A 27612-nucleotide genomic window follows, 5' to 3' on the forward strand; every position below is an offset into this window, starting at 1 on the left:
GGGGTGGGGAGGAGGGATGGGGAGAGGGATGGGAAAGAGGGATGGGGAGGAGGGATGGGAAAGAGGGATGGGGAGGAGGGATGGGAAAGAGGGATGGGGAGGAGGGATGGGAAAGATGGATGGGGAGGAGGGATGGGGAGGATCTCAAGACTGACCCGGCCATGGGAGCTGCTGCTGCTTTCTGCTCCTTCCTCTTCCCAATGGTCCCTCTCCAGCCTCCATCCTTCCTCCTTCCCAAGGGTCAGCCTCTGGCTTAGTGGAAAGAGCACGGGCTGAGGAGTCAGGGGACGTGGGTTCTAATCCCGACTCTGCCACTCGTCCACCATGCGATCTTGGGCAAGCCACTTCATTTCCTTGTTCCTCAGTTCCCTCCTCTGGAAAAAGGGGATTAAGACTGTGAGTCCTGCGTGATACAACCTGGTGACCTAGTATCTACCCCAGCACTTAGAACGGTGCCTGGCACAGAGTAAGTGCTTAACAAACACCATCATTATTATTATTCCCAAGGTTCTCCAGCCTCCAGCCCTCCGAGGCCAGGCTGGGCGGCGGGCAGAGCCGGGCTGCTCCTCTTCTGGTGGTGGGGAAGTTGGGCAAAGCCTCCTAGGGGATGGGCGAGCTGGGCATGGGCATGGGCTGCTCATCATCATCATGATCAATCGTATTTATTGAGCGCTTACTGTGTGCAGAGCACTGTACTAAGCGCTTGGGAAGTAGAAGTTGGCAACATATAGAGACAGTCCCTACCCAATAAGGGAGGGAGGAGGCGGGGGGCTGGACGTCCAAGCAGCACCTAAGTGCCCCCCTCCCGTCCCCCAACACCCGCTCCCGCCCCCAGACCTTCCCTTACCCTGGCAGGGCCAGGCTCAGGGCGGGGCGGGTGGGTGCCCCCCTTAAGGAGGCTTTGGGGGGGAGGGCGGGGGGAGCCACTTAGACGTGATTGTTGGAAGCCCCTCCTGCACTGGGGAAGCCATAAAAGCCCCGTGGTGGCCCAGCCCCGACCCAGCCAGACCCGCTCATCCTCCGGCTGTCTCCCCCCGAGCAGAGACGCCACCCCCTGCCCCGGATCATCGCCCACCCGCTCGACCGTCCAGCCAACGTGAGTCCACCCAAGGCCGCCGGGAGGGGATGGAGCGGGCCAAACTTCCACAAAACTGATCCCCTTCCTCCGGGCTCCCCGGTTGAGTCCGAGCTCCATCCCAGTCCCCTTCCTCCCCCGGTGGGAGATGCCAGCTCCCAGCCGGGACTGGCCCCCTCCATCCCAGCCCCCTTCTTCCCTGGTGGGAGATCCCAGCTCCTAGCCAGGACTGGCCTCCTTCTCCCCCAGTGGGAGATCCCAGCTCCCAGCCAGGACTGAATCCCTCCATCCCAGTCCCCTCTTCCCCCCGTGGGAGATCCCAGCTCCCAGCCAGGACTGAATCCCTCCATCCCAGTCCCCTCTTCCCCCCGTGGGAGATCCCAGCTCCCAGCCAGGACTAGCCCCCTCCATCCCAGCCCCCTTCTTCCCTGGTGGGAGATCCCAGCTCCTAGCCAGGACTGGCCTCCTTCTCCCCTGGTGGGAGATACCAGGTCCCAGCCAGTACTGGCCCCCTCCATCCCAGCCCCCTTCTTCCCTGGTGGGAGATCCCAGCTCCTAGCCAGGACTGGCCTCCTTCTCCCCCAGTGGGAGATCCCAGCTCCCAGCCAGGACTGAACCCCTCCATCCCAGTCCCCTCTTCCCCCCGTGGGAGATCCCAGCTCCCAGCCAGGACTGGCCCCCTCCATCCCAGCCCCCTTCTTCCCTGGTGGGAGATCCTAGCTCTCAGCCAGGACTGAATCCCTCCTCCCCCGGTGAGAGATCCCAGGTCCCAGCCAGGACTGAACCCCTCCAAGCGCTTAGAACAGTGCTTTGCACATAGTAAGCGCTTAACAAATACGATGATGGTGATGCTGGTGATGATGATGATGATGATTATTATTATTCCAGTCCCCCTCTCCCCCGGCGGGAGATCCCAACTCCCAGCCAGGACTGAACCCTTCCAAGCGCTTAGAACAGTGCCTTGCACATAGTAAGCGCTTAACAAATAAGATGATGGTGATGATGGTGATGATGATGATGATGATGATGATTATTATTATTATTATTATCCCAGTCCCCCTCTTCCCCGGCGGGAGATCCCAACTCCCAGCCAGGACTGAACCCCTCCAAGCGCTTAGAACAGTGCTTTGCACATAGTAAGCGCTTAACAAATGCGATGATGGTGATGATGGTGATAATGATGATGATGATGATGATGATGATGATGATGATGATGATCCCAGTCCCCCTCTCCCCCGGCGGGAGATCCCAACTCCCAGCCAGGACTGAACCCCTCCATCCCAGCCCCCTCCTCCCCTGCCCCTGGAGAAGGTTATTGCCCCCTCCCAAAGAGTCCGGTTTCCCTCCTTCTCTTCCTTTCTTCCTCCCGCCCTCCTTCATCGGCCTGGTGGGAGGAACTTGGGGACAGTCAATCATCATAATAATGATAATGGCATTTGTTAAGCGCTTACTATGTGCCAAACACTGTTCTAAGAGCTGGGTTTAATAATAATAATAATGATGGCATCTATTAAGCGCTTACTATGTGCAAAGCACTGTTCTAAGCGCTGGGGAGGATACAAGGTGATCAGGTTGTCCCACAGGGGGCTCACAGTCTTAATCCCCAGTTTACAGATGAGGGAACTGAGGCACAGAGAAGTGAAGTGACTTGCCCAAAGTCACAAAGCTGGCAATTGGAGGAGCCGGGATTTGAACCCCTGACCTCTGACTCCAAAGCCCGGGCACTTCCCACTGAGCCCCGCTGGTTTGCAGTTAGCGGTCGGGTCGCCCCCTCCCCGGCGGGGGTTGGGGGGCGGTGATGGGGAGACGCCTTCCTCGCCCTGTTCGCCTCATCTCCGTTTGGGATTTGTCGGGGCCGGTTCAATGGAAGATTCCCCCGCCCCCAAGCCGACTTCCCGCTCGTGGCGTTGGGACCCGAAGGTCTAGAAAGGATACCCACCAGCTCCTCGCACCGCTCCTCCCAACCTCCCGAGGCTCCTCTCGCCCCTGCTCCCGAGGCTCCTCACCCCATCCTTCCGACCTTTCGAGGCTCCTTTCGCCCCTCCTCCCGAGGCTCCTCGCAGCCCTCCTCCCGACTCTCCGAGGCTCCTCTCGCCCCTCCTTCCGAGGCTCCTCGCAGCCCTCCTCACGACCTCCCGAGGCTCCTCTCACCTCTCCTTCCGAGGCTCCTCTCCCCCTCCTGCCGAGGCTCCTCGCACCCCTTCTCCCGAGACTGCTCTCACCTCTCCTTCCGAGGCTCCTCTCACCCTCCTGCCGAGGCTTCTCGCCCCCCTTCTCCCGAGGCTCCTCTCCCCGCTCCTTCCGAGGACCTTCGCCCCCCCCCTCCCGACCTCCCGAGGCTCCTCGCGTCCTTCTTCCGAGGCTCCTCGCATCCATCCTCCCGACTTTCCAAGGCTCCTCGCAGCCCTCCTCCCGACTTTCCGAGGCTCCTCGCAGCCCTCCTCACGACCTCCCGAGTCTCCTCTCACCCCTCCTCCCGAGGCTCCTCTCACCCCTCCTCCCGAGGCTCCTCTCACCCCTCCTCCCGAGACTCCTTTCACCCTCCTCCCGAGGCTCCTCTCACAGCTTCTTCCGAGGCTCCTCGCGCCGCTCCTTCCGAGACTCCTCTCTCCCTCCTTCCCAAGTTCCTCTCAGCCCTCCTCCCGACCTCCCGAGGCTCCTCTTACCCTCCTCCCGAAGCTCCTCTCACTCTCCTTCCGAGGCTTCTCTCACCCCTCCTCCCGAGGCTCCTCTCACCCCTCCTTCCGAGGCTCCTCTTACCCTCCTCCCGAAGCTCCTCTCACTCTTCTTCCGAGGCTCCTCTCACCCCTCCTCCCGAGGCTCCTCTCACCCCTCCTTCCGAGGCTCCTCTTATCCTCCTCCCGAAGCTCCTCTCACTCTCCTTCCGAGGCTCCTCTCACCTCTCCTTCCGAGGCTCCTCTCCCCCCTCCTCCCGAGGCTCCTCGCACCCCTCCTTCCGAGGCTCCTTTCAGCCTCCTCCCGAGGCTCCTCTCACAGCTTCTTCCGAGGCTCCTCTCACCCTCCTTCCCAGGTTCCTCTCAGCCCTCCTCCTGACCTCTCGAGGCTCCTCTCACTCTCCTCCCGAAGCTCCTCTCACCCCTCCTTCCGAGGCTCCTCTCACCCTCCTCCCGAGGCTCCTCTCACTCTCCTCCCGAGGCTCCTCTCACTCTCCTTCCGAGGCTCCTCTCACCCCTCTTTCCGAGGCTCCTCTCACCCTCCTCCCAAGGCTCCTCTCACCCTCCTCCCGAGGCTCCTCTCACTCTCCTACCGAGGCTCCTCTCACCCCTCCTCACGAGGCTCCTCTCACCCTCCTCCCGAGGCTCCTCTCACTCTCAATCAATCAATCAATCAATCGTATTTATTGAGCGCTTACTGTGTGCAGAGCACTGGACTAAGCGCTTGGGAAGTACAAGTCGGCAACATATAGAGACGGTCCCTACCCAACAGTGGGCTCACAGTCTAGAAGGGGGAGACAGAGAACAAAACAAAGCATATTAACAAAATAAAATAAATAGAATAAATATGTACAAATAGAGTAATGAATACGTACAAACATATATACTGAGGCCCAGAGAAGTGAAGTGACTTGCTCAAAGTCACACAGCTGACAAGTGGCAGAGCTGGGATTCGAACCCATGACCTCTGACTCCAAAGCCCGGGCTCTTTCCACTGAGCCACGCTGCTTCTCTCTCTCTCTCTCTCTCTCTCTCTCTCTCTCTCTCTCTCTCTCTCTCTCTCTCTCTCTCTCTCTCTCTCTCTCTCTCTCTCTCTCTCTCTCTCTCTCTCTCTCTCTCTCTCTCTCTCTCTCTCTCTCTCTCTCTCTCTCTTTCTCTCTCTTTTTATACATATATATATATACGTATATATATATATATATATATATATATGTATATATATATATATATATATATATATATATAAACATAGTGGAAAGAGCCCGGGCTTTGGAATCAGAGGTCTCCTCCCGAGTCTCCTCTCCCGCTCCTCTCGAGGTTCCTCTCACCCACCTCCCGAGAAAAGAAGCTTTGTGCTGCCCAAGGTGTTGGTGTCTGTGTGTCTGTGATGTTGGTGTCGCGGTGTGGATGTGGGTGGCGGCTGCTTTGGCTTCCCTGCCAGGCCCCAGGCCTCACTTCTTCCCTCGCACCTGTCGGGGGGCAGACGCGGAGGCAGAGATGGAGGGAGGAAGGCCGAAGGGATGGTGGTGGCGCTTGGGGCGTTGAAACAATCCTAAAGAGAACAACAATAATAATAATGACATTTATTAAGCGCTTACTATGTGCAAAACACTGTTCTATGAGCTGAGCACTGCTCTAAGAAGCAGCAAGGCTCAGTGGAAAGAGCCCGGGCTTGGGAGTTAGAGGTCATGGGTTCAAATCCCAGCTCCGCCGCCTGTCAGCTGGGTGACTTTGGGCAAGTCACTTCGCCTCTCTGGGCCTCAGTTCCCTCATCTGTACAATGGGGATGAAGACTGTGAGCCCCACGTGGGACAACCTGATCACCTTGTATCCTCCCCAACGCTTAGAACAGTGCTTTGCACATGGTAAGCGCTCAACAGATGACATCATTATTATATTGAGTGCTTACTGTGGGCAGGGCACTGTACTAAGCGTTTGGGAGAGTACATTACAGCAATAAAGAGTGACAATCCCTGCCCACAACGAGGTCACGGTTTAGAGGGGGATGGATAAAGGATGGGATACAGCGTGCTGTCGGGGGAGGGGTCACCTTCTGGGGGGACGAGAAAAGGGGTGTGTGTGTGTGTGAGTGTATAGGGGTTGCCTTCTGGGGGGACGAGAAAAAGTGTGTGTGTGTGTAGGAGTTGCCTTCTGGGGGGGGGACAAGAAAAGGGGTGTGTGTGTGTGTGTGTGTGTGTGTGTAGGGGTTGCCTTCTGGGGTGGATGAGAAAAGGTGTGTGTGTGTGTGTGTGTAGGAGTTGCCTTCTGGGAGGACAAGAAAAGGTGTGTGTGTGTGTGTTTGTGTAGGAGTTGCCTTCTTGGGGGGGACAAGAAAAGGGGTGTGTGTGTGTGTGTGTAGGGGTTGCCTTCTGAGGTGGATGAGAAAAGGTGTGTGTGTGTGTGTGTGTGTGTGTGTAGGAGTTGCCTTCTGGGGGGGACAAGAAAAGGTGTGTGTGTGTGTGTGTGTGTGTGTGTGTGTGTAGGGGTTGCCTTCTAGGGTGGACGAGAAAAGGTGTGTGTGTGTGTAAGAGTTGCCTTCTGGGGGGATGAGAAAAGGGGTGTGTGTTTGTGTGTCTGTGTAGGAGTTGCCTTCTAGGGGGGATGAGAAAAGGTGTGTGTGTGTGTGTGTGTGTGTGTGTGTGTGTGTGTGTGTGTGTGTGTGTGTGTGTGTGTGTGTGTGTGTGTGTGTGCAAACCCTGCCTCTTGATTCCTTCCTCCTGGGGGTGCAGATGCAGGGGAGTCTGCGGTTGTGGCCGTCGGTGCTGACCTTCGCCCTGTCCTTGCTGATCTGCCTGGGGACGCTGGGCGAGGCTTACCCCTCCAAACCGGACAACCCCGGAGAGGACGCCCCCGCCGAGGACATGGCCAGGTACTACTCGGCCCTGAGGCACTATATCAACCTCATCACAAGGCAGAGGTAGGCCCCAAGGCTTGGGGAGGCTGGCGGGGGGCGGATGGGGGGCTGGGGTGGGGGGAGACTGGGGGGGTGGGAGGGAAATCATCATTATCATCAGAATAACGATGCTCGTATTTGCTAAGCACCTACTATGTGCCAGGCACTGTTCTAAGTGCTAGGTTGGATACAAGCAAATCGAGCTGGACACAGTCCTGTCCCATGTTAATAATAATAATGATGGCATTTATTAAGTACTTACTATGTGCCAGGCACTGTTCTAAGTGCTGGCTTGGATACAAGCAAATCGAGCTGGACACAGTTCCTGTCCCGTATTAATAGTAATAATGATGGCATTTATTAAGCACTTACTATGTGCAAAGCACTGTTCTAAGCTCTGGGGAGGTTACAAGGTGATCAGGTTGTCTCATGGGGGGCTCATAGTCTTAATCCCCATTTTACAGATGAGGTAATTGAGGCACAGAGAAGTAAAGTGACTTGCCCAAAGTCACACAGCTGACAATTGGCGGAGCCGGGATTTGAACCCATGACCTCTGACTCCAAAGCCCGGGCTCTTTCCACTGAGCCACGCTGCTTCTCCAAGTGTTCATCTGCCCTTGCTCTGGCCCAGGCAAACCTCAGGGAGAGACAGAGAGGGACAGCAGAGACAGAGAGAGAAACACAGCTCTGGTTACCCTCGAGCCTTTCCGGTAAAATAAGTGACTTGGTAGGACTGACAAGGGTTTGGAAACCGGTGGCCTCTGGAGCCTGGAAAATGGGAGAGAGGGCAGGACTGGAGGAAAGACAGAGAGAAAGACAGGGACACAGAGAAACACTGTAAAAGTCAGAGAGAAACTTTGTTAGAGTTAGAAACATTTGTAGGAGTCAGAGAGAAACTTTGTAAGCGTTAGAGAGAAGCACAGTAGGAGTAGGAGAGAAAGAGATAAGCAGAGAGAGAGAGAGAGAGACACTAAGTGGGTTTATTTGTGGGCGCAGCTGCCATCCTACAGAATCCCCAACTTTCCTGGACCTGAAAAGAAGTAGATTGGGAAAGACACGTGAAATTATTTTCTTCCCTCCCAAGAATAAACCACATTTTCCCAGGCCTTAGCTCCCCCGGCTTGAGATCAGTCGTTTGAAATTCAGTTTTGCAAGGATAGAACGACGGACTATTGGTCTAAATGGAAATGTAGATTTTGATTAATGATTTAAATACTTTATTAAATAGTTGTAGAGTAAGAGATTATTCAGTGAATTTTCTAGAAGTTGAAACTAACCCGTGAATGATTTTTAAAAGTTTGTCCAATCTGAATAAAATGTGAAACTTGATATCACACAGGCTCTCGCAATTCAAAAGTAATTTTTGTCCTCCCTAATGTTCTACATGACATCAAAAATTTTACTCTATCTTTTTAAAACACCTCTTTCATCAAAACTCAAAATAAGAAACTGTAACAGCCAGAAACCAGATAACCAAAGTTATTATTTACAAATTATGATGATCAAATAGCCCTGATACATTAGATAGACTGAGACCTTGAATATTTGTAGAGTACTTGGTATTTGCATGGTGTTTTATAATAATTTTTGTGTATGACTCCCCACTCAGTGGGGAGTAGAGGGGGCACCCTCTGAGGGTACCCTCTAGATTGCAAGCTCATTGTAGGCAGGGAATGTGTCCATTTATTGTTGTATCGTACTACCCCAATCACTTAGTAACATGCTCCGCACATAGTAAGCACTCAATAAATACGATTGAACGAAGTAAGCACTCAATAAATACGATTGACTGACTGGAAATTAGCCAAAATCAAGCTCTTCCGCCACTGTGCAACTTAAAGCAGGATATAATCTAAGAAAAACTTTTGTTTATTTCCCAGTTCATATAGGGTCAGAAATAGATGTGGATGTCATAATTAAATAATAATTTACGTTCTCTTGAAATCTGAAGATTTAATTAGTGTGAGGTCACTTAAGAGGTTTTCCAGAAAGTTGATAATCTATTCCAGGGTAAGGAACAACACAAAGCTAGGATTCAAAAAGGAGTGTGAAGTTTCTTTTCTTTATAAACTCATTTCTTTGCAAGCACATTTTCCTTCCAGTAATTACTCTCAGGCTGCTGATACCCTCCTAGTTCTCCCTAAACTCTGGTTTTACAATATTGCAGAACTGCACATGAGGGAAATCTCATACTGTAGCATTCACCCCCATTCTGACTTCTGACACTGCTTTAAGCCCTAACCAAATGAACTGCACTGTTGGATGAACATTTCCCAATTCTTACCGTTCTGGCCAAAATTTATAGTGAAAACACAGGTTAATGCACACTTGATGGTATTTGCTAGTTCATTCATTCATTCAATCGTATTTATGGAGCACTTACTGTGTGCAAAGCACTGTATTTAGCGCTTGAAAAGTACAATACAGCAATAAAGACAATACACGTTCACAAAGGACTCCCAGTCCAGAAGGAGACAGACATCAATATAAGGAAATGGGCATCAATATCAATAAATAGAATTATAAATATGTTTTTATATATATAATATATATATATATATAAGTTCTGTGGGGTGGGGAGAGGTGGGGAGGAGCAAAGGGAGTGAGTTTTGGTGATGCTGAAAGGAGGGGGAGCTGAGGAAAAGTGGGGCTTAGTCTGGGGAGGCCTCTTGGAGGAGGTATGCCTTCAGTAAGGCTTTGAAGGGAGGAAGACTGATTAGCTGGTGGATTTGAGGAGGGAGGGCATTCCAGGCCAGAGGTAGGACATGGGCCAGGGGTTGCTGGTGACACAGGTGAGGTTGAGGCACAGTGAGAAGGTTGGCACCAGAGGAATGGAGTTTGTGGGCTGGGATATAGGAGAGAAGGGAGGTGAGGTAGGAGGGGCAAGGTGATGGAGAGCTTTAGAGTCAATAATGAGGAGTTTTTTTTGGATAAGGAGGTGCATAGGCAACCATTGGAGATTTTTAAGGAAGGGGGTGACAGGCCCTGAATGTTTCTTTAGGAAGATAATCCCGGCAGCGGAGGGGAGAGGCAGGAGTTTGGGAGGTCAGAAAGGAGGCTGATGCAGTAATTCTGGAGGGATAGGATGAGTGATAGTAATGCATGTAGCACAGAGAGAGATCTTCCTTTGCAAATTCTGTCCAGATTGTTAGGCAGTCACTTGATCAAAAAGTGTAGTTTTAGAAGGATGGAGTTCCACAGAGGAAGTAAGCAGATACATCAAGTACATTTTCTTCGGTGAGGTATTGATGAAGGTGATGCCAAAGGCCAAAAGTTGAACTTACAAGCTTTCTTTCATTGTTAGAAAATTCACCTCTTAATCAAAATCTTTGAAATACCCCCCAAGGTTGAAAAACACTGAACTGGAATGTCCCATTTTAAGGGGTGTTGCTGATGTGTTCTTCTCTTGCCTGTGTGGTATTAACCATTCCACGATCTTCTAACTCTGTTAATCATTCCAGAGACTTCTAACACTTGCTTAACAGGGGTGATTTTCTTACTGCTCTTTCTCAGTTGGCATGTTTAATCAGAAATTTTTGTCTTGGTTAAAAAAAATTCTATCATTTTCAAAACTGAAAATGCCACGGGGAACAGTTGTAGGGTTAATGGATATGGGAGAATGGGGGAAGAAATGCGTCCATACGGTGAATTTCTCCATTCTCTTTGGGGTTCAGGCCTAGTTTCCATTCGGCACTGCCACTGCAAAAGCAGGCTGTCATGAGAATGAAGGTGGTTGAAAGGGATATAAAATCCATTCCCCAATCTCCAAGCAAGCTTCCCTTAAACCATGAATAACCATGAAAAACAAGTGGCTGGTTAACTATCTCATTATTCAGTGACATTTACAGAGCACTAATTCATTCATTCAATCATATTTACTGAGCGCTTACCATGTGCAGTGCACTGTGCTAAGAGCTTGGGAGAGTACAATACAACAATAAACAAACGTGTTCCCAGCCCACAGTGAGCTTACAGTCTAGATGTGGGGAGACAGACATCAATACAAATAAGTAAATTACAGATATGTACATAAGTGCTGTTGGGCTGGGAGGAGGGACGAGTGAAGGGAGCCAGTCAGGGACAAGCAAAAAAGAGTGGGAGATGAGGAAAGGGGGTGCTTAGTCTGGAAACGCCTCTTGGAGATGTGATGTTAATAAGGCTTTGACGTGAGGGAGTCATTTTCTGTCAGATTTGATGAGAGAGGGCTTTCCAGGCCAGAGGCAGGATGTGGGCTAGGGACGGGTGGCCAGATAAGCAAGATAGAGACTGAGTGAGAAGGTTAGCACTAAAGGAGCGTGGACTAAAGGAGTGTGGGCTGGGTTGTAGAAGGAGGGTAGTGAGGTGAAGTAGGAGGGGGCAAGGTGTTGTACTAAGTGATTGTGAGAGCACAATTCAATTCAACTGTATTTACTGAGCACTTACTGTGTGCAAAACACTGTACTTACTGCTTGAGAGAGTACAATACAGCAACAGACACATCCCCTGCCCACAATGAGCTCACCCTCTTGAGGGGATAGTATAAGTAGACCCATAGGCAAGATCCATGCCCTCAAGGAGTTTACATTCTCTTTAAGAGTGCCACAGAGGTTGATTTTAAAACTCATCTTTGGGTACTTAAGTACCCCTAGAGCCAAGAAATTTCCTTATTGAATAGCAATCAATCAATTGTACTGAGTGCTTACTGAGTGCTGAGCACTGTATTAAGTGCTTGGGAGAGTACAACAGAGTTGTTAGACACTCTCTAACCAGAATCTTTCTTGCTGCAGTTTAAACCCACTTCTTCTTGTTTTGCCCGTACTGGAATTAATAAACAGCTCAGGATCATTAATCATCTTTTGTATCATTCCCTGCATAAGTGTTGTGAGCCGATAGTCAATCTCCATTTATCTCTTCTTTGGGTTCCCCATTGATAATGGCATTTATTAAGTGCTTACTATGTGCAAGGCACTGTTCTAAGCACTGGGGAGGTTACAAGGTGATCAGGTTGTCCCACGGTGGGCTCACGGTCTTAATCCCCATTTTACAGATGAGGTCACTGAGGCACAGAGAAGTGAAGTGACTTGCCCAAAGTCACACAGCTGATCTGTGGTGGAGCTGGGATTTGAACCCATGACCTCTGACTCCAAAGCCTGTGCTCTTTCCCACTGAGCCACACTGCTTCTCTTTCTTCCCATTCTTCCCCATCCCTTTAGAAGGGTTCTAGAGTTAAAAGCTGGACACCCAGAGGATGATTAAACTGTCACTGCAGGAGCTCCCATCATTCTATATTCTATACCATTTCTGTTCAAAAATAAATAGGTTGTTACTAAACTAAAAGTTAGGGATGTACACCTCTAATCATTATAGTGGATGTTGAGGATGGCACACAGTGTAGAAAGTTCCCCTTAGCATCCTGTTGCCATTTTCAGAGACAAAATACTGGACCAGATGAGCTTTTGTTAACAACTTTTCTTATGCTCTTAATTTTATTTTAGTATTTAACTAAAACTTAATTCCTTCTATTAAGCTACTATTTTTCACGAAAGGGCACAGCAGGGCAGATTCTTAAAAAATGGAAAGTGAAAAGAAACAAATTATTGGATGAAATCATTCCGCTTAGTTTGGGAATGCTGCCTCTCAAATCTCCACATTATTCATTCATGGAAGTCCTGCTGATGGCATTAACAACTATAATAGCAGCGTGGCTCAGTGGAAAGAGCACGGACTTTGGAGTCAGAGGTCATGGGTTCAAATCCCTGCTCTGCCAATTGCCAGCTGTGTGACTTTGGGCAAGTCACTTAACTTCTCTGTACCTCAGTTACCTCATCTGTAAAATGGGGATTAAGACTGTGAGCCCCCCGTGGGACAACCTGATCACCTTGTAACCTCTCCAGCACTTAGAACAGTGCTTTGCACATAGTAAGTGCTTAATAAATGCTATTATTATTATTATTATCGTGGTCTCTGTTAAGTACTTGCTATGTATCAAGCACTGTTCTAAGCATTGGGATAGAAACAGATTAATCAAGTCGGAGACAGTCCCTGTCCCACTTGGGGCTCACAGTCGAAGTAGGAGGGAGAAGAGGTACTGAATCCCCATTTTACAGAGGAGGAAACTGAGGCAAAGAGAAGTTAAGTAACTTGTCCAAGGTCACCCAGCAGTAAGTGGCAGAGTGGGGATTAGAACACAGGTCCTCTGATTCCCACACCCGTGGTCTTTTCAGTTGGCTAGGCTCTTCCTCAGTTTCTCTCCAATAATATCTCCAATAAGAACTAGAAAGGGGGGAAAATTAGCCTTAGTTATAGAAGGGGGCAGGGTGGTTAGATTCCACATAAACAAAACTTTCTGGCAATTAAGTTAATAGGCAGGAGAATGGGTTGCTAAAGGAAATTATACAATCGTTTCTCTCAGCAGTCTTTGAGAACTGGGTACTTCACTGCCTTAAGTGGCTAAGGGGTTGCCCTGTGGGGAAGCACAGGATTAAACTAGTTGGATGGCTTGAGATCCCTTTCTGCCCTGTAATTCTGTATTAAAAACAATAGCATGCAGTTGATTTAGTGGGGCTTGGGAATTAACATAGATTTTAATTACTTAGTTTCAAGTGCAAAGTTGTAAAAAGCCCTGAATTCCTTTTTAAAAATAGAGAAAACATTTGCCATTTTCCCTACATCACTGGGTGCTGTGAAGATGGATGAGTAAAGATTGGAAAAGAGTTTCAAGATTAGTTATTAAAGTCAACAGGTCAATGAAGTGATCCTGAATCAAATGTACTTTTACAAAGGAAAACAGTGTGGTGTCCTACTTCACATATCATGGCACCTGGATGAAAGTCTCTAATTTCAAAAAGTCCTGTTGATTCTGCTTTCCCGAAAGTCTCTTTCTGTTTTATTGTACTCTCCTAAGCACTTAGCACAGTGCTTGGCACATAGTAAATGCTCAATAAATGTATCGCTTGATTGATTGATTAGTATAACTAGGAAAACTTCTTGAAAAGTTGTTTGAACTCTTTCCAGCATGCTAATATGTGACTTTTTTTTAATGACAAGAGTTTACTCATTTATTCCTCTTACTTGCTTAAAAAAATCCAGTTATAGTGTCACTGGTCATGGAGGGGGTCCTTTGAGAAACACTACCTGTGGTTTTATCTTCTTGCAAAGGACTTGGTAATAGCATCGTGATTAAAATAAAGGCACGATTGCCATCAGCATAGAAAATAGCCACTAGTAATTTCCACGAGGCGAGTCATTTAATGCCAGGCAAGTGGAATAGAATGTGGATTTCATTCATTTTACTAACACTGAATCTCTGAGTAGGGAGGAAAAATAGTAGACACCTATTTGCCATCAGAATGATACATCCTCTAGTCTGTGAGCTCGTTGTAGTCGGGGAATGTGTCTACCAACTCTGTTATAAATGTACTCTTTCCAAACGCTTAGTACAGTGCACTGCTCACAGTAAACGCTAAGTAAGGTTTATTGATTGATTGATTGAAGTGGCAAAGATCCTTTGTCCTCAATCTGCAGTGTAGAGCACCAGGTAAAGGGAAAAGGCATGGACTGAGAACCTCCTGGCAGCTGTGACTATCTGAGGGGAGGTGAATAATAATAATAATAATAATAATAATAACAATAATAATAATAATAATAATAATTCTGGTATTTGTTAAGCACTTCCTATGTGCCAGGCACTGTTCTAAGCACTTGGGAAGGTACAAGTTAATCAGGTTGGGCACATTCCCTGTCCCACGTGGGGCTCACAGTCTCAATCCCCATTTTACAGATGGGGTCATTGAGGCAGAGAGAGGTGAAGTGACTTGCCCACTTAGGTGAAGTGACTTGCCCGTTATGGCCTAGCCGGCCTATGAAAGAATTGAAGACTGAAATGTTGTTTGGGTTCCAATTTCTAAAACAGCAGACAAGTGGTAGAGCCGGGATTAGAACCCATGATCTTCTGAACCCCAGGCCCCTGCTCTATCCACTATACCATGCTGCTTAGATTGGAGGCCATGTCAGTCTTTCATTCTCTCCTTTCCTCCCTCCCTCCCTTCCTCCCAGGAAGCAAGCCTGAACTTTCTACATCCTTCGGAAAGGCCTCACTACCTCCACGGATTAATTGATCCTAGTTACACTATTTCCTAGTGTAGTTACTAGTTACTCCCACTCTCTTCTCCCACTCCCTTCTGCATCACCATGACTTGCTCCCTTTATTCATCCCCTCTCCCAGCCCTGCAGCACTTATGTACTTATCTATAATTTATTTATTTGTATGGATGTCTGTCTCCCCACCTCTAGATTGTAAGCTCATTGTGGGCAGGAAATGTGTCTTTTTATTGTTGCATCCTCCCAAGCGCTTAATACAGTGTTTTGCACACAGTAAGTACTCAATAAATACAATTGACTGACTATAATGGTATAGACTCTCTTTGCTGAGACCCTCTTTGAACATTTAGCCACAAGATAGCCATCCGTTTCCTAGTCCAAGTGGACAGGTCACCTGGATGGATTTTGCTTTTTAAAAAAGCTTCAGAATGAATAAAACGTCGGAACTACAAGAATTAATTCAGCAAAGTTCTGTTAACAGATGGACTTCTTTCTGTATGCTCATGTTTCCTAAATGGTTCTTTAGAAACTCATCAGGAACATCTGGAATAGTTCAGTGGCAGCAAAGAAACAAGCAATGAAATGGTTCATTTAAAGCAGCTGGTACATGATTACATTATATTTACATTTGTGGCTCTGAAACTCTAGGATATGAATGTATGTTCTATGGCAACTATTAGTGACCTCTAGCATGATAAGAATTTGATTGCAAAATACTACTGTGCTGTCATAATTTCAAGAACCCTCCAAAGTAGCTCTTGGGTGCGTCCCCCACTCTATACTGTAAGCTCACTGTGGGCAGGGAATATCACTGTTTATTGTTGTATTGTCCTTTCTCAAGCGCTTAGTACCATACTCTACACAAGTGCTCAATAAATACGATTGAATGAATGAATGAATCAAATGAACTGATGAATAATTTAATTTCTGATTGATGGTTAAAATGGGGTTGCTGGCAAGGTTCACAGCATTTACAGATCCGTAATTTATTCATTTTTATTAATGTCTGCCTCCCCCTCTAGACTGTAAGCTTGCTGTGGACAGAGAATGTGCCTGTTATATTGTTACATTGTACTCTCCCAAGTGCTTAGTACAGTGCTCTGCACACAGTAAGCGCTGAATACATACAGTTCATTGATTAATTAATTTATCTGGAAAATGTTTTTAGAGTATAAACCATGTAATTTGATATTTTAGAGGTTTGCAGAAGTGGACAATTTACTTTATACACACTGCATGTTTGCAACCAGGGACTGTGTGAATATTCCAAATTTGGTTTAAAGATTTTTTTCTATTTTTCTAGATATGGAAAGCGGTCCAGCCCAGAGACACTGATTTCGGATCTCTTGCTGAGAGAAAGCACAGAAAACATTCCCAGAACCAGGTAAATATACGCTATTGTATAGAAACTTGATATTGGCTGCTTTAATTAATGATATTTCTCATGAACTGAAAATCTGAACCTGTATTTAGATTTCACTGAAAAACCCAAAATCCAGTTGTCATCTATTCAAAAAAAACTGACTAAATTAGAAATTGTTTCTGTATAGTGAATGTTAAATGAATCAATTTGTTTTATGGTATTTGCTAAGGCTTACTATGTGCCGGGCACCGTACTAAATGCTGGGATAAATATGAACTAATCAGATTAGACACAGCCCATGTCCTACATGGGGCTCATGGTCTTAATTCTTAATTTGCAGATGAGATAATGGAGGTAAAGAGAAGTTAAGTGACTTGCCCAAGGTCACACAGCAGACAAGTGGCAGAGTCAGGATTAGAACCCAGATCCTCTTCACTCCCAGGCCTATCCACCAGGCCATGCTGCAATCTGTTCACCTTCAGAAGCCCACTTCTAACTTTAAATACTTCAAAGAGCAGTGAATTTTTATCGGAGAGAAAATGTGGACATTATTCTAAACTCTAACCATAGCATATGTTTTGAGCACATGTAAAATTATCTTTCTACCCTAACTCCCCCTATCTCCTGACTCGTTATGGCCTAGCTGGCCTATGAAAGAATTGAAGACTGAAATGTTGTTTGGGTCCCAATTTCTAACCCTGGCATGAGTTCCATAGGGTGCCAATCGATCAATCAGTGGTCTTTACTGAGCACTTACTATGCATTAAGCACTTGGGCGAGTAAAATACAACAGAATTAGCAGACACATTCCCTGCCCATGAGCTTTCAATTAATTAATCAATGGTATTTATTGAGCTCTTACCCGTCCAACTTGTACTTCCCAAGCGCTTAGTACAGTGCTCTGCACACTGTAAGCGCTCAATAAATATGATTGAATGAATGAATGTGTGCAGAGCACTGTACTAAGCAGTTGGAAGACGAGTGTGCAATCGTGTTGGTAGACAATTCCCGTCCACATCGGTCTGACCTGCAATAGGGCCCCGCGGTCTCCCTGGGCCCAGCCTTGGACTGTACAAATTCCTGGGGTTCTCCTCCCTCCACTCACCCACTACTTCTGTTGTAGGGAAGCAACATGGCCTAGTGGATAGAGCCCAGGCCTGAGAGTCAGAGAACCTGGGTTCGAATTCTGACTTGGCAGTTGTGTGACCTTGGACAGGTCACTTCACTTCTCTGTCCCTCAATTACCTCACCTGGAAAATGGGGACTAAGACTCTGATCCTCATGTGGGACAGGGACTGTGTCCAACCTGATGTGTTTGTAGCTACTCCAGCGATTAGAATGGTGCTTGATACGGAGTAAGCGCTTAACAAATATTATTATTATTATTATTATTATTATCCCGTGGGGGCCAGGAAGCAAATGGCAGGGCCGGGTCAAGACCATCACATCACAGTGATGCTCTGATAGACATATTTGGGTTTAAGAGCAATGCTGCAGACCATTCCTCCTCTCTGGGGCTGCTGGGGTTCTGTGAGCGGTGGGCTAGAGTTCACTGGAACGCTGGCACCACCAATCAATCAATCAATCATATTTACTGAGCGCTTACTGTGTGCAGAGCACTGTACTAAGCACTTGGGAAGTACAAGTTGGCAACATATAGAGACGGTCCCTACCCAACAGTGGGCTCACCACAGACAAGACCCTCACACCGCCAACAGACACACATCAGCCCGCGTCAGAGCCACATCTCGCATGTCCTTGCAGCCCCATTTCCTGAGCTGGAATGGGATATTTTTATCCCTCTGTGGCTTAGTGGCTATAGCACTGGCTTGGGAGTCAGAAGGACCTGGGTTCTAATCCCAGCTCCCCACCGCATGTCTGCTGTGTGAACTTGGACAAGTCACTTCACTTCTCTGTCCCTCAGTTACCTCACCTGTAAAAAATGGGGATATGAGGGTGAGCCCCATGTGGGATGGGGACAGGGTCCAACCTGATTAACTTCTATCTACCCTAGCACGTAGAACAGTGCTTGGCATTCATTCATTCATTCAATCATATTTATTGAGCGCTTACTGTGTGCAGAGCACTGTACTAAGCGCTTGGGAAGTCCAAGTTGGCAACATATAGAGACGGCCCCTACCCAACAGCGGGCTCACAGTCTAGAAGGGGGAGACAGACAACAAAGCATATTAACAAAATAAATAAATAAATAAATAAATAAATAAAATTGGCACAGAGTAAACGCTTAACAAGTACCCTAATTATTATTGTTACAAGGTCCTGGGTTAGTTATTTTGGGGGACTCCCCGAGATCAAGATTAGACAGTGGGACCCAGGCTTTGAGCTGCCACTACCTCAGGGAACAGAACAGCAAGGGACAAGTGGGTCCCAAACCTGGATCAGAAAATGGGAGAAACTGACTAAATTCAACCCCTTCCTCCCCTCCAGCTCAGAATACAGTGCTACAAAGGACAGATAGGAGGCAGCTCCAGGACAAAGGAAATCCCTGACTCCACTCCAGGGTCAGAAAACAGGAGCAGGCCTTGGGGAGTTCAGGGAATATGCTCAAACCTACAGTATACCTGGATCCAAGTGATATGGACAGAAATTATAACGGATGTTGCCTTACCGTCCAAATGCAGTATGCTGAATCTTTATATTTCAAAGCAGTACTTCCCTTTTTTTGTTGGTTGGGAATACACCAGCTGAAATAGCCTCCACCTGGGATTTTGCTGCTTGTGCATTAGGCTTACTCTAACACATTGAAAACAAAAAAAGGCAGTGTCCAGAATTCTGGGTTGCCCTGCACAAAGGATGGAAAGCTGTGTGGCATAGTATAAGATGTGATGTAGGTTTCACTTTAATTTGTAATATAGTAATATTAGAGTGATGTTCTGCCAAAGTGGCTAATGAAAACCTGAATTAGACAGTAATAATTGTGGTGTTTGTTAAGTGCTTACTATGTGCCAGACACTCTTCTAAGCAGATGGATACAAGCAAATCGGGTTGGACACAATCTCTATCCAACATGGGGCACAAAGTCTGAATCCTCATTTTACATTCATTCATTCATTCATTCATTCATATTTATTGAGCACTCACTTGGTAGAGTACAATATAACATTAAGCAGACACATTCCCTGTCCACAATGTGATTACAGATGAGGTAACTGAGGCACAGAGAAGTGATGTGACTTGCCCAAGGTCACACAGCAGAGAAGCCAGCATTAGAACACAGGTCCTTCTTACTCCCAGGCCTGTGCTCTATCCACTAGGCCATGAGCCAGATTTGTGGGGCACATGCAATGTACCCCAGTGAGATACCTAGTAATGAAAGAGATATACTTAGGCACAAAGTTCAAAATATGATATGTAAAGCTGATAGGAAGCTAAATTTCTTGCTAGCCGTATCCCTATATTTAGCAACTCTCTGTACCTTTACTCTGAATAAAAGGCCCTCCTGTCCCATGTAGCTTTGATAGGGGTGCCTTGTCCACGGTGGATGACACGGGAGGCAGGGAATGTGGGAGGAGAGGTCATTTTGCTAATGAACTCAAAGCCAATAATAATTATGGTACTTGTTAAGCACTTACTGTGTGCTAAGCACTGTTTTAAGCACTAGGGTGGATACAGGTTATTCAAATGGTTATGGATAGAGACCATAACAACGATAACGAAAGAACCATTAGAAAGGTTATGGATTATGGCAAAGAGAAGACGTTCTGGAAAAAAAAATCCATGAAGTCCCTATGAATGGGAAACAACTGGACGGCACTTGATAATAGGTACAAGTTCATCAGGTTGGACACAGTCTCTGTCCCACAATCTTTTAAAAGCATCGATATGGTCTGGATAGGGGTTCAATAGAGGTTGTCTGATTCCAGTACGATACAGGTTGAGAAGTATGGAATCCGGTAGATCACCATCAATAGTATTCACTGAGCACTTACTGTTGTGCAGAGCACTGTGGTAAGCGATAGATGAGGGACAAGAATCGGGAGAGCTGAAACCCTCCAAATGAGAGGGCCCAGAAGCCAGGCGCTGATCTCAAAGAACCAAAGAAAAATGGTTTCTTAGTTTCTTAAGACCGCAAGTGAAACTTTCAGATCTGGAGGGGTATAAGCAAAAAGACCAGAAGTCATTTTAGATTAGATTCATCCTCTCTGCCCCTAAATCAAATAGGTTGTACAACTTAATTCTTATGCATAATGTACCCCACTCTCACTGGCTCGATTCCAGGATCCTGGATCCAAGCCTGACTCATAGGCCTCATCACTGATCTGAAAGGAGAAGGGGCAAAGTTGAACTAACATGGTGGAGGTGGGGGTGAGCCGGGGGATTAGGAGCTACTATAGTGCCCAATGTCTGAACATGGGGCAGCCAGTAGTTCTTTCTCTGTCAAGCGCTTAGTACAGTGCTCTGCACACAGTAGGCGCTCAATAAATATGATTGAATGAATGTTGATGGGGTGAATCGGCTAACTGTTGCCTACCACAGGTGGTCAGGAGGTCACACTGCACTTTTTCCTTTACCTGCGCAAAGCCTAATAATGATAATCATTGTGGTATTTGTTAATAATAATGATGGTATTTGTTAAGCACTTACTATGTGCAAAGCACTGTTCTAAGCACTGGGGGGATACAAGTTGATCAGGTTGTCCCACCTAGGGCTCACGATCTTAATCCCCATTTTGCAGATGAGGTAACTGAGGCACAGAGAAGTTAAAAGTGACTTGCCCAAAGTCACACAGCTGACAAGTGGCAGAGCTGGGATTAGAACCCATGACCTCTGACCCCCAAGCCCGGGCTCTTTCCACTGAGTCACACTGCTTCCCAAGCCAAGCTGAGTGCTTACAATGTGTCAAACACTGTACCAATCCCCGGGGATAGCTACCAGATAATCCAGTCCCATATGGGGCTCACAGTCTAAGTAGGCAGGAGAACAGATTTCGAATCACCATTTTGCCCATGAGGGAACTGAGGCACAGAGAAAGTAAGTGACTTGCCCAAGATCACACAGCAGACAGGTGGTGGTGTCAGGATTAGAACCCAGGGCCTCTGACTTCCAAACCCGCGCTCTTTTCACTGGGTCACGCTGCTTCTAGTAGTGAATGAGCATTTCAGGCCACTGGTCTTGAAGTGTTTAGAGCAGACTCTCTAGGGGTCATTCTTAACCTTGCAAGCCATTTCTATTCCTGCATACACACAGTAAAAGCTCGTGGCCTGTATGGCCTTACTATAGTAGTTTTACACCTGAAATGTATTCAGTAAAATAGGAAATTGGGACTGAACAATCTAAAGGTAAAACTCAATCAATCATATTTACAGAGTACTATGTGCAGAGCACTGTACTAAGCATTCTGTTAGTCACCCTATGAGAACTATAGGTTTCAGGGAGTCATTCATATTACATTTATTCAAGCCCTTAGCATTTGAATTACTAAGCAATGATTTGGTCATTACTAAACATATTCTGTTGGAGTAAATAGTGATGGTAAGTGGTAAGAAGCAGTCTGGCCTAGTGGAAAGGACCCAGATCTGAGAGTCAGAGGAACCAGGGTCTAATCCTGGCACAGAGGGGACAGAGTGGAATACGCAAAACCATGAGAACCACCCCAAACTAGTCCCAAATGGGTCCCTGGGAATGGGGATCGTAAAGCAGCTAGAGTTCATACAGAAACTTTTGGCTTGTTATATGTTAAGCAGAGCATGAAAAAGTGAATACAACAAAAAGTACAGTTTGGGAGGCCTTGGACTTTCATGGTAAAGCGATGGGGAAGGAACAAATACCCTCCTCAGTTCTCTCTGCCAGACATCCTTGGACTGTTATCCATGTGGCAGCGACGGATCTCCCATTGGTTGACTGGCAGGGACTCAAGAGGGGTCGGAATGAGGGTTTCATTCTCAATTGAATTGTTGATAATAATATTTATTGAGCATGGACTGTGTACACAGCACTGTCCTTAGCTTTGGGGAAAGTACAATAGACCTAGAAGACATGATCCTGCCCTCACAGGCTCTCTGTAATAATTATAATCACCTCTCAGGGTCTCACCTGGAGAGTTTCCAGTACTCTACCAGTCTTGACTATGGGAAGGAGAGTCAAGCAGAGGCATATCCATTCCCTTCCTAGCTCTTGGGCTGTGGCTGACGAATGGAAGGCAATCTGCTCCACTTCAAAACTCACCTGTGCTGGGCAGCAGCGATATGGGAGAGAATTGAGGGTGGAGATTCAGGTTTACTGTATGGAAGGAGGCAATGGGAAACCGTTTCTGTATTTTTACCAAGAAAACTCTATGGAGACACTCACAGAATGATTGCAGATGGAGAGTGGGGCATTTGGGGAAAGATGTGTCCACGGTGTCGCTATGGGTCAGACACGACTCAACAGCATAAGACAACAACAACAATAATAATAATGACTGTAGTGTCTGTTAAGTGCTTACTATGTATGTGCCAGGTATTGTAGTAAGTGCTGGGGTAGCTACAAGGTAATCGGGTTTGACACAGTGCCTGTCCCTCTTAAGGCTCACAGTCTTAATTCCCATTTTACAGATGAGGTAGTTGAAGCACAGAGTAGTTATGTGACTTGTCCAAGGTTACACAGCAGGCAGTGGGCGGAAGCAGGATTAAAATCCAGGTCCTTCTGATTCCCAGGCCTGTGTTCTAACCATCAGTCCACACTGCTTCTCTAAATTAGTGGCTACAACGTAAGGGCCCATGAGAAGAAAACAGAATAATTCCAGCCAATCAATCAATCATATTTATTGAGTGCCTACTGTGTGCAGAGCACTGCTTAGTACAGTGCTCTGCACACAGTAAGTGCTCAATAAGTACGATTGAATGAAGAATTCAATATAAAGAGTTGGTAGACATGTTCCCTGCCCTCATGGGGCTTACAGTGGGGAGTGTGAGACGAGCATTAATATAAATAAATTATGGAAATGTGCATAAGTGCTGAGGGGCTGACAAAGCAATTCATGTGCAAGAGTGATGCAGAAGGGGGAGGGAGTAGAGGAAATGAGGGCTTAGTCAGAGAAGCCTCTTGGAGGAGATGAGCCTTCAATAAAGCTTTGAAGGTGGGGTGAGTGGTGGTCTCTTGGATCTGAGTGAGTCAGGAGGGAGTTCCAGGACAGAGGCAGGATGTGGGTGAGGGACAGGTGGCAAGATAGACAAGATCGAAGTACAGTGAGTAGGTTGGCATTAGAGAAACCTTGGCTGTAGTAGGAAATCAGTGAGCTAAGATAAGAGGGGGCAAGGTGATTGAGTGCTTTAAAGCTGAAGGTAAGGAGTTTCTGTTTGATGCAGAGGTGGATGGTAAGGAGTTTCTGTTTGATGCAGAGATAGATGGCCAATCACTGGAGGTTCTTGAGGAGTGGGAAGACATGGGCCGAACAGTTTTGAAGTAAAATGATCCGGGCCACAGGGTGAAATTCGGACTGAAGTGGGGAAGAATAGGGGGTAGGGAGGTCAGCAAGGAAGTTGATACAGTCATCAAGACAGTATAGAGCAAGTGCTTGGATTAACAGCAGTTTGGGGGGAGAGGGCATCTTCTAAGGCATCTTTCCCTGAGTCTGAGGCTCAGCCTGGATTCTGGAGTGGGACTTCATGTGGCCCAGCGACTCTGGGTGGGAAATTCACCTGAGGTCCGTGGCTGGCCAGCAGGCCCTCAATCCTCTCAAGTAGTTCCACTGTGTGGCATCAAGTCATTTTGAAGCAACAGAGACTTCCAACATGGAGGCTCTGTGTCTTTAATAATAATAATTATGGTATTTGTTAAGCATTTATTACGTGACAAGCACTGTTCTAAGCACTGGGGTAGACACAATTCAGTCAGTTCGGACACAGTTCCTGCCCCACATGGGGCTCACAGTCTAAGTAGGAGAGAGAAAAGGTATTGACTGAATCCCCATTTTACAGTTGGGGAAACGTTCTTCAGTTCATTCATTCATTCATTCATTCATTCATTCATTCAATCGTATTGATTTCTGGGTTCACACAGCAGAACCCAGGTCCACTGATTCCCAGGCCCCTGCAGTTTTTAGTAGGCCTTGCTTCTTCCCAAGCAATAGTCCAGATAAAGATAAATGGAGATAAAAGGAACCAAGTTCCTGTCTAGTAAACAGGAGGTCCATGGTTCAGATCCCAACAGGGCCTCTAGGGCAAGAAATAGCCGGCACATTGTCTGCCCAGACCACTTTAAAGTCTTGCATTTTACTTCCCTTAGGATTTGATCTCAGCTTATCTAGTTACTTTGCTTTAGCTCTTATCTTCTTGCCTTATTCCTCCTGCTAAGGCTCTCTCTCTCTCTCTCTCTATATATATATATATAAAAGAAAATTGAGATGGAGAGTTGAGAGAGGTGAAAGGGGATACTGGAGAATTCTGTGTAGGGGCAGCCGAATAATTTTTTAGAGCTGATCCAGGGGAACTTGGGGGAGGTGAGAGAGGAGGATCAGTGAGAGGCCCAGCTGCCCAGCTAATTGTCCCTGAAGCTCCCTCAATCCAGTGCCCCCCCCAACCGCCACATTTTTGCTGCCTCTTGGAGTTGGCTAGATATAGCCTGATCAGAAATTCCCACAACAGGCACAAGCACATCTGATAACTAACCACCTGGCTTCCGACATTAAGTCGATAGAGCTATTAGCTTCCACAGGAAAGAGAAACAGGTTGTTGGGATCATCTTACAGTCTCTAAATTTGGGGTCCTAGGGTTGGAGCACATTTCCAACTCTAAGCCTGAGTCAGAACTGTGAGTACCAAATTAACCTAGAAGGAATCACTGAACTAAGGTTCTGGTGCTAGCAACACCAGGAGAGAGCCCACTTAATAATAATAATTATTATTATTATTATAGTATTTGTTAAGCACTTACTGTGTGCCAAGCACTGTTCTTAGCACTGCGGTAGATACAAAGTAATCGGGTTGTCCCACGTGGGGCTCACAGTCTTAATCCCCATTTTACAGATGAGGTAACTGGGGCACAGAGAATAATAATAACAACAATAATGGCATTTATTAAGTGCTTAACTATGTGCAAAGCACTGTTCTAAGTGCTGGAGAGGTGATGAGGTTGTCCCATGGGTAGGCTCACAGTCTTAATCCCCATTTTGTAGATGAGGTAACTGAGGCACAGAGCAGTGAAGTGACTCGCCCAAAGGCACACAGCTGATAAGTGGCGGAGCTGGGATTAGAACCCATGACCTCTGATTCCCAAGCCCGGGTTCTTTCCACTAAGCCACGCTGCTTCTCTACTTCTGCCGTCTTTGGGGGCGGACAGGGTGTCTGGCAACCCTGCACAGAGAAACACTGTGGAGTGGCTTTGCGGTCAGCCCAAAGTGTGGAAGATGGCATCCTCTGAGAGGGTGGCACACTACTGTGGGCTCGATCAGTAGTAATGGGCCCACAGTCCTAATGATTCTGCCAGGGGCACAGCTGCTGCCATCCGACTTTCCTTTGCCCCGGCCTGCCACCACAATGCCAGTTCCTCTTGACATTGCTCTGTTGAAACCAGGCATAATCCTGGCTCCAGTGGAAATCAATCAGTCAATGGTATTTCAGCGCTTAGAACAGTGCTTGGCTCATAGTAAGCACTTAACAAATGCCATCATTATTATACTGAGCGCTTACTGTGTGCAGAGCACAGTACTAAGTCCTTGGGAAAGTATAATACAGCAGAGAAGCAGTTACTTCATCTATAAAATGGGGATTAATACTGTGAGCCCCTTGTGGGACATAGACTGTGTCCAACCTGATTAGCTTGTATCTACCCCAGGGTTTAGTACTGTGCCTGTCCCCTAATAACTGTTTAACAAATGCCATTTGAAGTAAATAAATCAATTAATAAACAGAGTTGGTAGACACACTCCCTGTCCAGGGTGAACTTACAGTCTAGAGGAAACTAAACGAGGATCAAAGGAAGACTGAATCTCATTTTAAATTTCATATCTCATATCTCTTGGCTATCACAGATTCTAGAGTATAGGTATGAAGAGTTAACTTCTTTCCAGGAAATAAAATCTGTAATAGATCATATACAAAATCAATGAAAAACAAATGTCTTCTGTTAAACACAGATAGTTCAATGTTGACTATTTAGTTATCACCAAAGCATTGACCAAAAATCAGCCACCCCCGGGCCCTAAACTTTAACATTAGATTTAATTATTTTATCAACTGAGTTGTCCTTAAGTTGATTTGGGTTTGTTCACAGCTTGACTTTAGTTGTTTTACTGAAGGCCACTTGTCACCAGCCCATGAAACAGACACTAGAAATTTGTACTTATATCCTGATAAGCAGTCACCTATAATGGCGAAATTGTGGAATAGTCTGGAATTCTATTTGAATAGAGGTTTCTCATTATTATTATCATTATTGTATTTATTAAGCACTTACTATGTGCCACGCACTGTTCTAAACACTGAGTTAGATACAAATTAATTAGGTTGGACATAGTCACTGTCCCACATGGATCTCACAGTTTAAGTCAGAGAGAGAGCAGGCATTGAATCCCCATTTTACGGATGAGAAACTGAGACACAGAGAAGCTAAATGATTTGCCAAAGGTCACACAGGAGGCAACTGGCAGTGCCAGGATTAGAACCCAGGTCCTCTGAGTCCCAGACCCGGGTTCTTTACACTAGGCCACTGTGCTTCTGTGTCTTTACTAAATAGGACTGTAAACAAAAGAGTCTTTCAGAGGGTCAGCAAGATGCATTGACTGAATTGAATATCCCTGGCTTCCTTATCTGAACTCTACAGTTCTGATGTCTAAAATATTAATAAGCACTAAGCTTTTTTCTCCCTCAAACTTTCATTCTCTACCATTCACATTTAGCCTCAAACTCCCACCTAACATGATGAAAGCCTCACAGCTAAGTTTTTTTTCACACTGAAAATGCCTTCTTGGCTGGGTTCTTAGACTGTAAGCTCATTGCGGGCAGGGACTATGTCTCTTTATTGTTGTATTGTACTTTCTCAAGCACTTTGTAAAGTGCTTTGCACATGGTAAGCACGCAGTAATTACAATTGAATTAATTAATTAATTAATGAGGTGTTTCCAGGAGCAAATGAGGACGGTCAAATATGAACACAGCCTTCAATGCCTCACTGTTTTAATAGTAGTAATGCTATTTATTGCATGCTTCCTGAATGCATTGTCCTGTACTAAGCGCTTGTGAAGTACAATACCAATTCTCCACCTGCTCACAGGGAGCTTACAATCTAACAGAGGAGCTGATACTCTGCCCATCTCTCGGAAAGCTGTGATTTTTTTCACTAACTTATTCCCGGTTTTCATTTCCAATGTTTTACAGGTTTGAAGACCCTTCTATGTGGTGATGGAAAATGAAACATCTTCAGTATTTTTTCCTATTTTTCGACCCATTTTTCATGCTGTAAGAGCAGTTTACCAGTCCTCCCAGTACAACCAATGCATGAAACCATCCTACTGAACTCTGTAGCGTTTTCCTTCATTATATTTGTATATATGTTTATTTAAATAAATGACTGTGCATTCAAAAATGTAA

The 27612-nt window shown here is 46.4% G+C and overlaps 1 protein-coding gene across 1 annotated transcript; it reads left to right on the top strand.

Moving 5' to 3' along the window:
- Positions 1-997: 997 nt before the first annotated feature.
- NPY (neuropeptide Y) lies at positions 998-27612 on the top strand. Its single transcript, XM_038741176.1, has 4 exons — positions 998-1096; positions 6480-6667; positions 16026-16106; positions 27400-27612. Exons 2-4 carry the CDS (start codon positions 6480-6482, stop codon positions 27422-27424), a joined length of 294 nt encoding a protein of 97 aa, XP_038597104.1. The 5' UTR covers positions 998-1096; the 3' UTR covers positions 27425-27612.

The sequence above is a fragment of the Tachyglossus aculeatus genome, chromosome 2, assembly GCF_015852505.1.
Source record: "Tachyglossus aculeatus isolate mTacAcu1 chromosome 2, mTacAcu1.pri, whole genome shotgun sequence".
NCBI classification, from domain to species: domain Eukaryota; kingdom Metazoa; phylum Chordata; class Mammalia; order Monotremata; family Tachyglossidae; genus Tachyglossus; species Tachyglossus aculeatus.